Source organism: Nestor notabilis, unplaced genomic scaffold, assembly GCF_000696875.1.
Source record: "Nestor notabilis isolate BGI_N333 unplaced genomic scaffold, ASM69687v1 scaffold13381, whole genome shotgun sequence".
In the NCBI taxonomy this organism is placed as follows: domain Eukaryota; kingdom Metazoa; phylum Chordata; class Aves; order Psittaciformes; family Psittacidae; genus Nestor; species Nestor notabilis.
In genome coordinates, this window is record NW_009913409.1 from 1 (window position 1) to 12,352 (window position 12,352).

Genomic DNA, 12,352 nt, shown 5'->3' on the forward strand with positions numbered 1-12,352 from the left:
CTAAGGTCTTCATTCTCACAGTCCCTGCGTAGGGACTTTTAGGGGCTTTGCTTCATTTTTTGTTACCTTTCCTCCTCCCAACCCCAATAAAAAAACCAAAAAGTAATCTCAGCCTGTAGCCAAGTATATTCAAAATGAACCTGTGTGGTACAGACAGTTTATAAGGAGTTTGGCTTACATGCCAGTGCTTCAGTCCATCACCACATGACCTCCTTAAGCATCAAACCAATCTATGCACAGACTTTAGTCTCTATATAAAGTTATTACCAAATCTCCTGTTCACATGCTGTTTCCCTGAACTTCAAAATTAAGCGTTCTCTGCTCTGCTCTTGAGACGCACTGTGGAAAGGATAATGCAGGACACAGCAGATAAAGCCATTAAATGCTACAAAGAAGTGATTACTGTAGGTGTGCATCCATCACATTAGTTCTTAATTTTCATAGTACATTACACTATGCCTAAATCTTTAAAATTCTGAAGAAATTTAACCTTAACAGTTTACAGCTTCCAACAGCTGTAGCTAAGAAACACTCCTCAGGCATAAGAAAATCACTGACGTACTCTCTGAGTAGAGGGGAACAAAAAGTCAACCCACCTGCTGTTAGAAGTCCTTCCTCCTCGTTTACATGCAGGGGGAGAATAGCATATTCATTGTGATGACCTTTGTACTGCTTCACACACTTTGCTGTTCTCAGGTCCCACAGTTTTATCTGCAAATTGAAGTAATTGTTTGAAAGATTTTATTAAGAAAGCAGAGAGCACTTGATGATTTACAAATATGTAGATCTGGAAGAGGACCCATATATGGAACTACCACCAGTTCTGTACTATTCCCAAAGAACACGCATCCACCCTTGGAACTCAGATAAGTGCCTATCGGTGCCCAGATACTAAAAGGAATGGAATATCCTAAATGTGAGAAACCCATACCTTGCCAGCCATATCTGCTGCCATAAGATAATGTTCAGCCTTAAGAAGGCGAATGGATGTAACTGCTGAGTCATGGAAGAGCTGAATCGCCTTCCAGCTCTGCCCCTTTCGGTTGCGCTGACGCACATCGATGCTGAAGATCTCCCCTGAGCGGCAGCCGTTGTAAAGCACTGGTGTCTGGAGGAGCCCAAGAGAAAGCAGCATACCCATGTAACACCTAAAGGGATCTTACAGCTTACGCAGACAGCATCTACATCAGGCTTTTGAGCTCTCTGGTTCCAGTTGTCAAAAGTATTTGTTCCATTCAAATCTCAGCTATTTACTTTAGCTGTGAAAGTTCAGCTAGGGAACTGAACTTTCCTAGGGTAGTAGGAACGTAGTCCAACATAACAGCAGAACAGGAACTGGAATTCTCATATTCCAATTTCACCCTTCTCACTAAATGTTTGTGAACACTTCCAGAAGTATTTAATAGGGGTTTTCTCCTTCTTGATGGAGACAATCAAGAGTGTTAACAAAACAAGGTCATTTGCCAAAGATAAAACAATTTTAACACACTTCATTGCTGTACTCTTAGTACTTCATTTCCTTTTTACCTCTGTACAATTAACAAAAGTTGCCCCTGTTGCCACAGAGTTTAAAATCAGTTTATTTTTGCTCTTCAACTGTATGCAAGTATCAGACCACATCAGCTGTACTGTGGAGTATCTATCCAACAGTAATTGTAACCGCAACCTTATGTATGGCACAATGAGTCCAATCACAGACAGAAAAAGCTCTAGAAAAATGAAGGGCACGGTGGTTCTTACCTGTGTAGCAAACTGTTGTGCCAATACATCACTACTGGTTCTAAATGACTGTTGGCGCCCTGTCACTACATTGGCCACAAGAACTCGTCGTGTCAGGCCTAAGGAAGACAGATTATGCTTGTTTAGCTGTAATTTGGGTAGCAGCTTGGAGATTAATGCAAGAAGTCTTTCCCACTGAGACAGAAGTGGTTGCTAGCCTTGTGGATCACCTGTGCTGAAGCAGGCATTTATTTGAGGGTTCAGGCACCAAGCACAGGACCAGGCAGTGGATATCTTGAAGCTGCACAGCATACCAGGTCGATCTCCTAGGAGAGAGGAGCAATACATGAAGCATCCATAAAATGTTAGGACAGGGTGATCTCTCGGAAAGCTTCTCTGGATTTCCATACTTCTTTCAGCATTTCCATCTGAAGCAGAAAAAGTGTTACCCAGTTAGTGTCCCTGTGCTACTCAAGAGACAGGAAATGAAAGCGGAAGACTTGTAGTCTATATAGATAGATGATTGTGAGAGCTTGTGAAATTTATTCAGCAGTTAAGAGTGCTGACCATGGCAGGAAAGAAAAAAAGTAACACTTGTCTTACAGCACTAAGTAAGCCATTTTTTAAAGACAAGTGGGCTAGAAACACAAAACATTTGCTTCATAAGCTATAGATTAGCCAAAGCCTAACAATACCCTTGATTTGACCCTTACTTCTGTAGCTCCAGCACAAAGTCTACTAATCGACATAAATTTGAAGTCCTCAGTTTCACTTCCTTCATTGCACATGCATCATGATCATACATATCTCAGACAGCACAGGGGACATGTCTAACACAGTTTTAGGTGAATTTCTACTTTATTCCTAGCATCTGCTTAGTAAGGTTCCTTCAAAACAAGTTTAGGAGACTGAAATCAATCTAACTTGGAAATACCTGAAAAGGTTAATAAGAAATACTAAACAGGAGGACTTGGGTGGAACTCAGGGCTTCTCATCATAGTGAAGGGCTTCAAATGTTCTACACAGCAATTGGGCATGCTGGCCTAGTAGCATGCAAAGTTTATGCAAACTCTATGCATCTTTTTTTTAATGGCAGCACAAATAGCATGGCATTAAAGATTTTACATAGGTCCGTAAGTCTTTATCTATCACACATTTCTTCTGTATAAACTTAACTGACTATGTCTGAATGGAAACTGGGTCAGAGGACTGTACCGTGTGACTTGAAGAAGCATGACAGGCTGAGAAAGTTGGGGCTGTTCAGCCTGGAAAAGAGAAGGCTGTGTGGAGACCTTACAGCAGCCTTCCAGTATCTGAAGGGGGCCTACAAGGATGCTGGGGAGGGACTCTTCATTAGGGACTGTAGTGGTAGGACAAGGGTTAATGGCTTTAAACTTAAACAGGGGAACTTTAGGTTAGATATAAGGAAGAAGTTCTTCACAGTGAGGGTGGTGAGGCACTGCAATAGGTTGCCCAAGGAAGTTGTGAATGCTCCAACCCTGGAGGCGTTTAAGGCCAGGCTGGACAGAGCCTTGGGCGACATAGTTTAGTGTGTGGTGTCCCTGCTCATGGCAGGGGGGTTGGAACTAGATGATCTTAAGGTCCTTTCCAACCCTAACTATTCTATGATTCTATGGTTCTGATATCTGTCAAGAAAGTCCTGCCCCCAAAAACATTGAACAAAGATATATAAAGACACAGCCACAGCCATCAGACTTAAGACACAGGATTCTCTGAATCAATCACGTCTACACACAATTGAGCATGAGCTTGTAGAAGCAGCTAAGACATTTACCGGCTTTCCATGTTTGATTAATCCACTGAGTATACCTGAGGAGCTACTACGAGAAGGGATGCTGCAATGATTCTGGATTGTCTCTAAAGAAATTTGAGTACTTCTTGTGTGCAGCTTCTGAGTATCAGTTACAGGGCAAGATACTCCTGAAAAATCTCAAGTGTTTATTTTACATATTAGGTGTTCTCCTCCCAAAGTCAAGTACTGTGTCAGCAGCAGCTAAAATAAACTAGTGCTTTGAATACTGCTTGTTAATAAATTCTTAAGGTAAGTTCTTTTATCTGTTCACTTCTTCAAGTGTTTCAGACTTTCTAAGTTTTCAAGAATACAAAAGTCTCACCAGCTACTGAAGACAAGTGTGGAACTAATCTTTCTTTTGTGCTCTTTTCCTATCATAACTGCTATCAAAAATTGGAGAAAGAAAAAATAACAGAAACATCCTACCTGAGTTACTGCTGCTGAACAACGATGCTGGAAGCAGACTGGCACAGCCTGGTGTTTCTGCAATTCCCATGAGACACAGCTTGCTGAAGTGAGTTAAGGAAAACAAAGATTTTCCCCTACAATGGGACAGGCAACCTAACATTTATAGCTGGGAAAGGCGAGGTGAGATGATGTGACACAACCACAGCTCACAGTACTTTCCCTTTGAGACCTCTGATGTGCCTTACAGTTTACATTTAAGTCTTGACTTCTCATTTCTTCCATAGGAAGAGGCTAGAAAGATCTCATTCTTGCTTGTGTATTTTCACTAGCAGAAAGACAGGAGAAGAATACTGAGACATCTTTCTAGTGATAGAAAAAAATGCATGGCCTCCATACATCATTCTTCTCATCTTTACATGCTGATGACACTGCATTAATACAGATCTGTTTTTCATGGAGGTGAGTTGGAAAGTGGCACGCACACTGGGAGGCAAGGAAGACCCACTTTAGATTACACTAAAATACTTTCTGAAGTTTATATCAGGTATAAATAGGATTTGAAAGCTGCATTTCTAGTTCAGTGCAGTAAATCTGTGACATGACTAGCGAAAAGACGAAATGACCAAACAATCCCCCCAAACTCCTATCTAGCTGTGAGCAAGACTGATGCACTCCTGCCACCTTCTGGAGCAGTCCTGAATTGCTTGGCTTTTCCCATTACATGTGATTTCCTGTCTTTTGCCATTTTAACAGCACAATTGTTGCCTGCCATTTCCCACTTTAAAATCCCTTTTTTCCTCTTTTCTGGGCTCTGCACTGTCCATTACTACTGCCTCTACTTTGCTGCATCAACCTGCCCCCTCCTCTGAGACAGATCTGTAGAACATGCCTTGAAAGTATAAGAGCAAGAATCACTTCCACTCTCCTCTCACCCCAACCAGTATAGGCATGGTTTACAACAGAAACCAAACAACCCACTTTCAAAGAGGTCGACTTCAAAGAGAAAGGTAGTTGCCTTAACCCTCTCTCTCTCTCTCTCTCGTTCTTTTGCCCCAGCCAATTTCTAAACATCAGATAATTTGGGTATGGCATTTACATTATTAATGAAACGGGAAGTCTCCTGGGCAGGAAACATGCTGTCTCACCTACTATAACACTGGAACAATCCTACATGTAACAGAACCATACATCTGTCTTGATACCTTCAACATCTTCTAGTTTTTATAACTTTATCTGTTTTCCAGAAAATGTAATTTCTGGGGCAACTACATGAGAGGCCCTTCCTGGAAGTTAGTTCTGTGCAGCACGATGCAGACTTGTGAAAGCTGAACTGAAATTTTGCTTTTTTTAAAAGGATATAAAACATGAGAATCTGGATGAGTCAGTGATGCCCAGCACATAGAATTCACCTTCAGACACAAGAAGACATACCGGTTTTGTGATCTGTTATTCAATTCATGAAATGAGATTTCCATGCACCGATGACAAAATTATGCACTGGGCACACTTCCTTAACCAAACAAACGGCCCAGTAATGGGACACAAGCATTTTAGCCTCATACTTCTCTTAAATGCAAGAGACAGCAGCATTGAGAAGTCTGTCCAAACACAGACTGAGGCACCAAGCACATCCTATTGTTTAAGAGATCATCTTTAAAAGGATCTGAGCATGGAGAGATTATGAAAGCCTGTTTTAAATATGCTTCGTGATCGAGGATAAACAGATTTTTCCCCAAATTATTTTTAAGAAATAAGCATGCAAGTCTTAGTAGTTTCTGGCCTTCAACATCAGTTTTAACAGCTATGGCCAAGTGCAACTCTTAAGTTCGTTCCTTGGAAGCTGGTACTTCTACAGTCTTCTCTTCCAATTGTAGCATAATATTCCTGAGAACTAACACTGGTATTGAGGACTTTCCAAGACGAGTTTACCGTGGCTCTGCATTTATCCAAACTTCACACTGCTACATTCTTCCATTGTCTCCTCCTAACCCCTTCCCTAACCCTCACGCATTTCCACCTGTGCCCCTCAAGAACAGCATTCCAAGAATGCAACAAAGGAAGGAAGCAGGAACAGAACACAGTACTTTGCGATTTGTGAAGTAGAGGTTGTCATACATCTCCACAGTGGGAGACTCCTTCCCCAAACCACTGAGGTTGATGATACCATATTTACATCCTCCATGCTCTACGTCGTTCACAGTGAATATCCGTTCACAAGCAACATCTGCCTGTAAAAGAAAAGCTTACTGGTCACACTTCCTGGAAACTTCCAGGAAAAAACAGTTTGAAGGACCTGGTCTGAAATGAAACAACACATTAATTCTGATCCCTTTAACACCATCCACTTCCCATTCATCTCTAAAAAGAAGTGATTAACCCTTTTTATGGACAGAAAAAACCTGATCAAGGAAAGCATTTAGTTCTTGCGTAACAGTAAGTACTCTTTCCAATCACAGCAGTTCTAGACTTTCTCTGGCCAACTAATAAGCACAAACTGATACAGGCAGGGGACTCAAACCAAAAATTTAAACCTTATCAAAAGTGGAATTCTGCTGCTGCTGGATCACAGCAAAAGCTACATTTCAACTTTCTTTTATGACACTAAGTTTCTGACACACTTCTGGCTTCAGCTGCCTATGCAGTGCTCTGTTTACAAGGCCAGGATCTGGTCTTGCAGAGCTTCCTGTGTAGACTATTAAAGATATTTGTTCCAGAGACCTCTCCTGCACATGCAGTACCATCAACTCCAGCAGAAACTGCCTTCAGATCATGAGATATAAAATGATTACTAATGCTTAAATAGGTTCTCTGGACCACAGACCGTGCCATTCCCAAAATTCTTCTCTTCCATTTTCTTCTTCCTCTTAATCCTCTCTACTCTCCCTCCCAATCCACTCAACTCCAGTTTATTTCCATGACAACAGGATAATCAGCTTCCAAGAAAACACCCCCAAAAACATCACTTTCATATCCAACTTTTTCATTATTTTCTTCCTACGATAGTCACAGTCTCTTCCTACCTGTTCAATCACCAAGCACAGATTTTGAGAACTGACACAACAGGAGTAATGCATCTTTGAAAGCAAAATTTGACCTATGGAGTTTGGTTACAAGATCCTGAATTCTCACTGAAGATGGGCTTTCTTTAGCCTAAAAGCTTAAGTTCTCATCAACGTACCACAATTATTTTAAAATTGTTGGTTCCAGCAACTGAAGAATCTGGACTGTGAATTTCTATCTTCCTCCTGTGCATACAGTTCACTTTCAGTTCATGAACCAGCCTGTAGAAGCAGGTGGGGAGAAAGAATTCACGTAAACCTAGGTTTAATGCAAATCAATGAATTCTGGATAAGATATTCAGAACTGCTTCTCAATCACAGAACATAAAATGTCAATCAACTAGCACGCTGCAATTTAACTTATATAAGCCATGCACATGTGCATTTTCCACATTCATGGAATTTCATCCCATTATTTTGAACACCAACACATCTTCAGTAGCAGAAACAACACCACAGCAAGTCACTAACATGCTTTCTGCGCTGTTACTGAATCTGGGCTACCTGAGCCATTCTACTGGGGGTGGGGGGAATGCTCATGTCAGTTGAAGAGCTGTCATCCAAAGGAAAGCTGCACTGTACTTATAAAGCACAATGTGGCAAACCAGCATATGTTAGGGGGAAGGGAGTGAGGCAGGGGAAGTGAAGTTTTAAACTCCATTTCTCCAAAACTGGGAAAACTCTTCTTTGATTTCTCATCACTTTAGTAATCTGATTATAAAAGAATATATCCAATTTCTTATTGTAAGTACTATGTTCCTCTTTACCTTAAGTTGAACAGTAAGAAATGCAAAAAAACCTGACAGGAACAGTTGCACTAACAGCAGAACTTGGTACTACAAACAGAAAACAAATCACACCATTGTACCTGCAATAACTTGTGGAGCTGAGCAAACCCAGCTGCCTTTTCTGTAACAGCATAGATGAATTCAGCCCAGCCCTTGTTGTTTTCTGGAAGAGAGTAACATGAAAGCGTATTCAGTTATTTGCTTGTTCACAATTCAAACATAGCTGTGGGTCTTAGATGTTTGGGTAAGTTTTTCCTCTAGCCTACATACATTAAAATTTTAAGAACCTCTATAAAACATGTTCCAACACCATCTCCCATGTCTACTACAGTAAGTAGACAATACATTCCTGTGAGATGTTGTGGGGTGCTTCTATAAGTAGGAAAATTGGAAGAAAAAACCCGAAACAAACACAGAAACAACTGAGCAACAAAACCCAACAGCCATTGGTTTCACTTGACATGATCAGCAGTACCACCTTAAGGTGTGAAGTCACCTTCTGGTTTCACTAACCTTAAATTCCTACTATACAGCAAAATTTTCTATCACAAGATTGCTATTAACTATGCAGCCTTACTGCTGCACTACTTTAACTACTTCTCCATTCCTCATTTTTTAAACTTTCATGCACTTTCTGGGGAGACAAGTAATTAAGAATGTTTTCATCTGGGAGCCTAATTCAGATGTCTGATTCAATAGCTGGATTTTTAGATGTATGTCCATAGACTCATAGAATCATAGAATCAACTAGGTTGGAAAAGACCTCAAAGATCATCAAGTCCAACCTTAACCTGAGGACTGCCAAGTCCATGGGGTGAAGGACTAAACCATGTCACTAAGGGCTTCGTCTACAGCACTGTGGCCAGCAGCAATTTGGTATCTATGAAACCTAAACTGCTCATGTAAACAGCTGAAACAACAACAACAAAAAAAAGCCAAAACCAATTCATAGCAGCATGTTCACAGTGAGGACTGAAAAGCAGAATATCAGCTGAAGCAAGAACTTTTATTACCTAAGGAGGAAAATACTGCTTGCTTCTTCCAAAAGACAGCATATTTAAGCTGAGCTGTGATTTGTAATGTTGTAAGATACAGCTTTCAGGTAATTAAAACATCTATGTTGGGTATTTTACCCAGATTACAGATATGCAGCATCAGCATTAACTCTGCTGTAACACTTCATGATGAAAAGCACACAGGCTTTCCAGACATAAACATACAACCTGCCTTGATCTTACCTGTCCAAAAAAAAACTTAATGAAAAAGCTGTTTCCACAAAATATCATTAGTATTGTTTCTTCAGAGTCCAAGAATATGATAAATACATTTATTAAATATGTGGAAAACTGAAAATCAAGATCCCACTTTGCCAGTTAACAGCAGGGATTTGAAACCTGGCATGCAATGTCCTGACTCAACTGTAACTGTTGGACAATCTGCAATTCTAAGCAGAGTTCCTGTCTCTTTATAGGTTTTTTGTTTGTAATGACTTGCTTTCATTCCTGTGTAGAACAGCCAAAAAAAAAAGGTTACAAAGACTATAAATTCTCAGCAGAAAGAAATTTTTCTTCCTTCAGACAGCTTAGGAACTGTACCACAGTAAGAACTGAAAAGCTTTAGCTTATCATCTGTCCTGGGCCACAGCACAATAAAGCCTAATTGCAATCTTTTTCAGAATGTACCTTCTTTTGTTTTTCTTCCTCTTCTAAGAGTTTCAGTCTTTTGCATTCCATGGCCTTGTACTGAATGCTCTCCTTGGTGAGTGGGTTGTAGTTATTATGTCCAGGCAACAGGCGAAAATAGCGGTTCTTGTCTGAGTCATAGTAAAATCCTGGCAGTTCTTAGAGTTAAAAAAGATAAAAGTGGTAAAACCCAGGCAAAAATCAGATGGATAACTAAGTTTGTTTACTGCTCTTTGACATCCCGCATCTTCAGGGGAATGTCAGTCATAAGGCTCAATGCTTTTGCTCCCAGCAGGTCCCAAGCATGATACACAGACTAGGAATAGATAACTGCCACTTAAAGGAAAAAAATATTATTTCTAGTTTTCAAATGCAGTGCCATTACACAGGAAGAGAAGGGATGTCACCACTGACCACGATGAAATCCAGACAGATCAGAGAGGCAGAGAGGAAAGATTTTGCTGCAGAACAAAAATGACTTTTCTTCATAAATCAATCATGAGGTGACACTCTTAGTTAAGAGTCTAGGTAAGGCAGTCACAAACAAACAAATTGACAAAGAGGTATCATCCAAACCAAAATAAAGTGATTCACTTCCCAGAACAAGCCAATTTTTCTTCAACACATAGGAGAAATATAGATACGATCAAGAGTACATTTGGACAATACACAGAGGCTCATTCCAAAGATAAACAGGGATGAGAGAAACATTCAATTTTAGTGCATCACTGCCCAGGTAAATTCGCAGAGGCAGACAGGTAAAATACTTTGACAGATACATAATGGCACACTGTTTCAAGACCAAGGATTTTATTCAGAAAGAGGAGTGTTAACACTTCATTTCAAGAGTTTTTATTTAAACCTTCATGTACTACAAGAAACTGCATTTGATGTAACCTCTTTTTGCTGCTGCTTACAATTCAGCTCATTGTCAGCATCTTTTAGGTTTCAACTTAGCAACAAGTGACCAAGATTTATTCAGGTCAACAAAAATATAAAGTTAGTGAGTGAATCAGTAAGGTTCATAACAGCACACTGCAGTTACAATACATAACCTAATTATACTGCAACAGATGTTTTGCAGGTTATGTCTAACATGCTCACAGTCTCTAGAGCACAAAAGGGTGATACACAAAAACAGGTCTCCTTAAACTCTGGCTTTGTCGTTATGAGGTTATACAGTCAGTATAAGCCGTGTTGCCACAGGCTTAGCTTTTGCTAGGGTTGTTTAATGAGTCAGGAAACCAGAATGCGAATGGGACATCTTCCTCAATAGCACTGCTACTGCATCAAGTATGGTTTCACCAGTCAACTCCCTGATAATGAACAAACATTTAGCCACTATTCTTTTCAGTTTATATCAGTATGGCTAAGCATGCAAGTTTTCAAGTATGAGAAGCACTTATGGGTGTGAAAGCACATTTGACCCCCCTCTCTCATTCCTCACTTATTGATCTTTTTATATCACCCAATGTTACTTTCCTCTATGAACTTTACTGCTTATATCCTCCCTATAACACCATACTATTAACACAGCTATTACTACTTTCTTTATGCAATCAGCATATAGGCAGTGATTTCTGACCTGTAAAACACAGTCTCTTACCTGGTACTACAGAGTTCTGGGTTAAACTGGATGGAGAAGGATCCCCACTGCTGCTGGGGCCTGCATGCACTGGGGTCTGTGGTTCCTCCTGTTCCAGTCTAAAAAAACAGCATTGCCTTCAAGACAGGCTCACAACTGTCCTACACATCTTTGCCACAGAGAAACTTGTTATTGATGTTACTGGAGTACAGTTTTGCAGGGCTGTGATAAGCACCCTGTGCATTTCACCATACATGAAACAGTAAAAATATTCAGCTTAATAATATCTCGAAAACATTAGAGGTGCCAATATTTTCAGGGCCTTAATAACTTCCTAACACATTAGAGGTGTCTGCTGATTCTGCAAGTGCCTTTAATTCTTTTCAACAGAAGATTAATTGGGGGCTCTTTACCATATCCCCTGATTAAAAGAAAAGCCCACCCCTGAAAGCATGCAAGACTTCACCACTTAAAACAAAGAGATAGTGTGGGTAAAACACTGATGTCAAGTCAACAATATTTTGCCATTCTCTGTGACAGGAATTTCACTGATGAGGTTCAGAAACAGGCAAAATAAACCAAAGTTTAATGAAAACTCCAAGGAAGAAAAGTCTTTGCTTTTGTAATAAGCACTGCAGTAGACAAGGTAACTGCAGCTTTCTTCTTTTTAAGTAACTTAAATGGGCATATTCAGTACTGATGAGCAAAATTCCACAGGGATGTTTTCTGAATTGCCTTTACAATTCTCACTTTTTAAGACAGGCCTTATTACATGTCATCTTAAAAGCATTAGGCCAAAATGTTTTGCAAGAGTCATAATTTATTGAAAACAAAATGACAGATAAATTCTAATTCCAATATCAGCTCTATTACTCTTTGATTATATAACTTTGAAAAGTTAAAGAACATAACATCTACATGAGGGAAAAATACCCCACACCAAATGCAAGCACTTCAATTGAAAGCTTTTAATAAGATCCTTTTACTTCTATATTCATTGAATTATGGTCCATTTGCATTTTTAATTTTTCTTACACTAAAACAACTAATAAGGCAAAGTCATGTACATGTGTGTCTCTTTCTCTAAAAATCTATTTGTTAGAAAATGCTTAGAGAACTAAAGCAAAGGATTGGCCTCTTTTATTCCTGCAAGAGGAACTAAAGAAAGAACACAGGAAAGAATAAGGGCCGTAAAAATAGCTCAAACATTGGCAAGCATGAGTTCTAAAGTTTAAAACACACTTTTCTGAAGGAATCTGTTTTCAAGGCAGTGGATTATTCCTGAGACCTTGTTTCAG

The 12,352-nt window shown here is 39.8% G+C and overlaps 1 protein-coding gene across 1 annotated transcript; it reads right to left on the minus strand.

The window, feature by feature from the left end:
• Window positions 1-596: 596 nt before the first annotated feature.
• On the minus strand, window positions 597-11,168 carry DCAF4 (DDB1 and CUL4 associated factor 4; the record flags this gene model as incomplete). Its single annotated transcript, XM_010023192.1, has 11 exons — window positions 11,076-11,168; window positions 9,470-9,627; window positions 7,868-7,950; window positions 7,119-7,221; window positions 6,025-6,168; window positions 5,305-5,349; window positions 3,959-4,037; window positions 1,950-2,045; window positions 1,741-1,838; window positions 932-1,108; window positions 597-711 (listed from the first exon to the last, which is right to left on the minus strand). Coding segments are annotated over exons 2-11 (991 nt in total), but the record flags the coding sequence as incomplete, so codon positions are not given.
• Window positions 11,169-12,352: the final 1,184 nt, after the last annotated feature.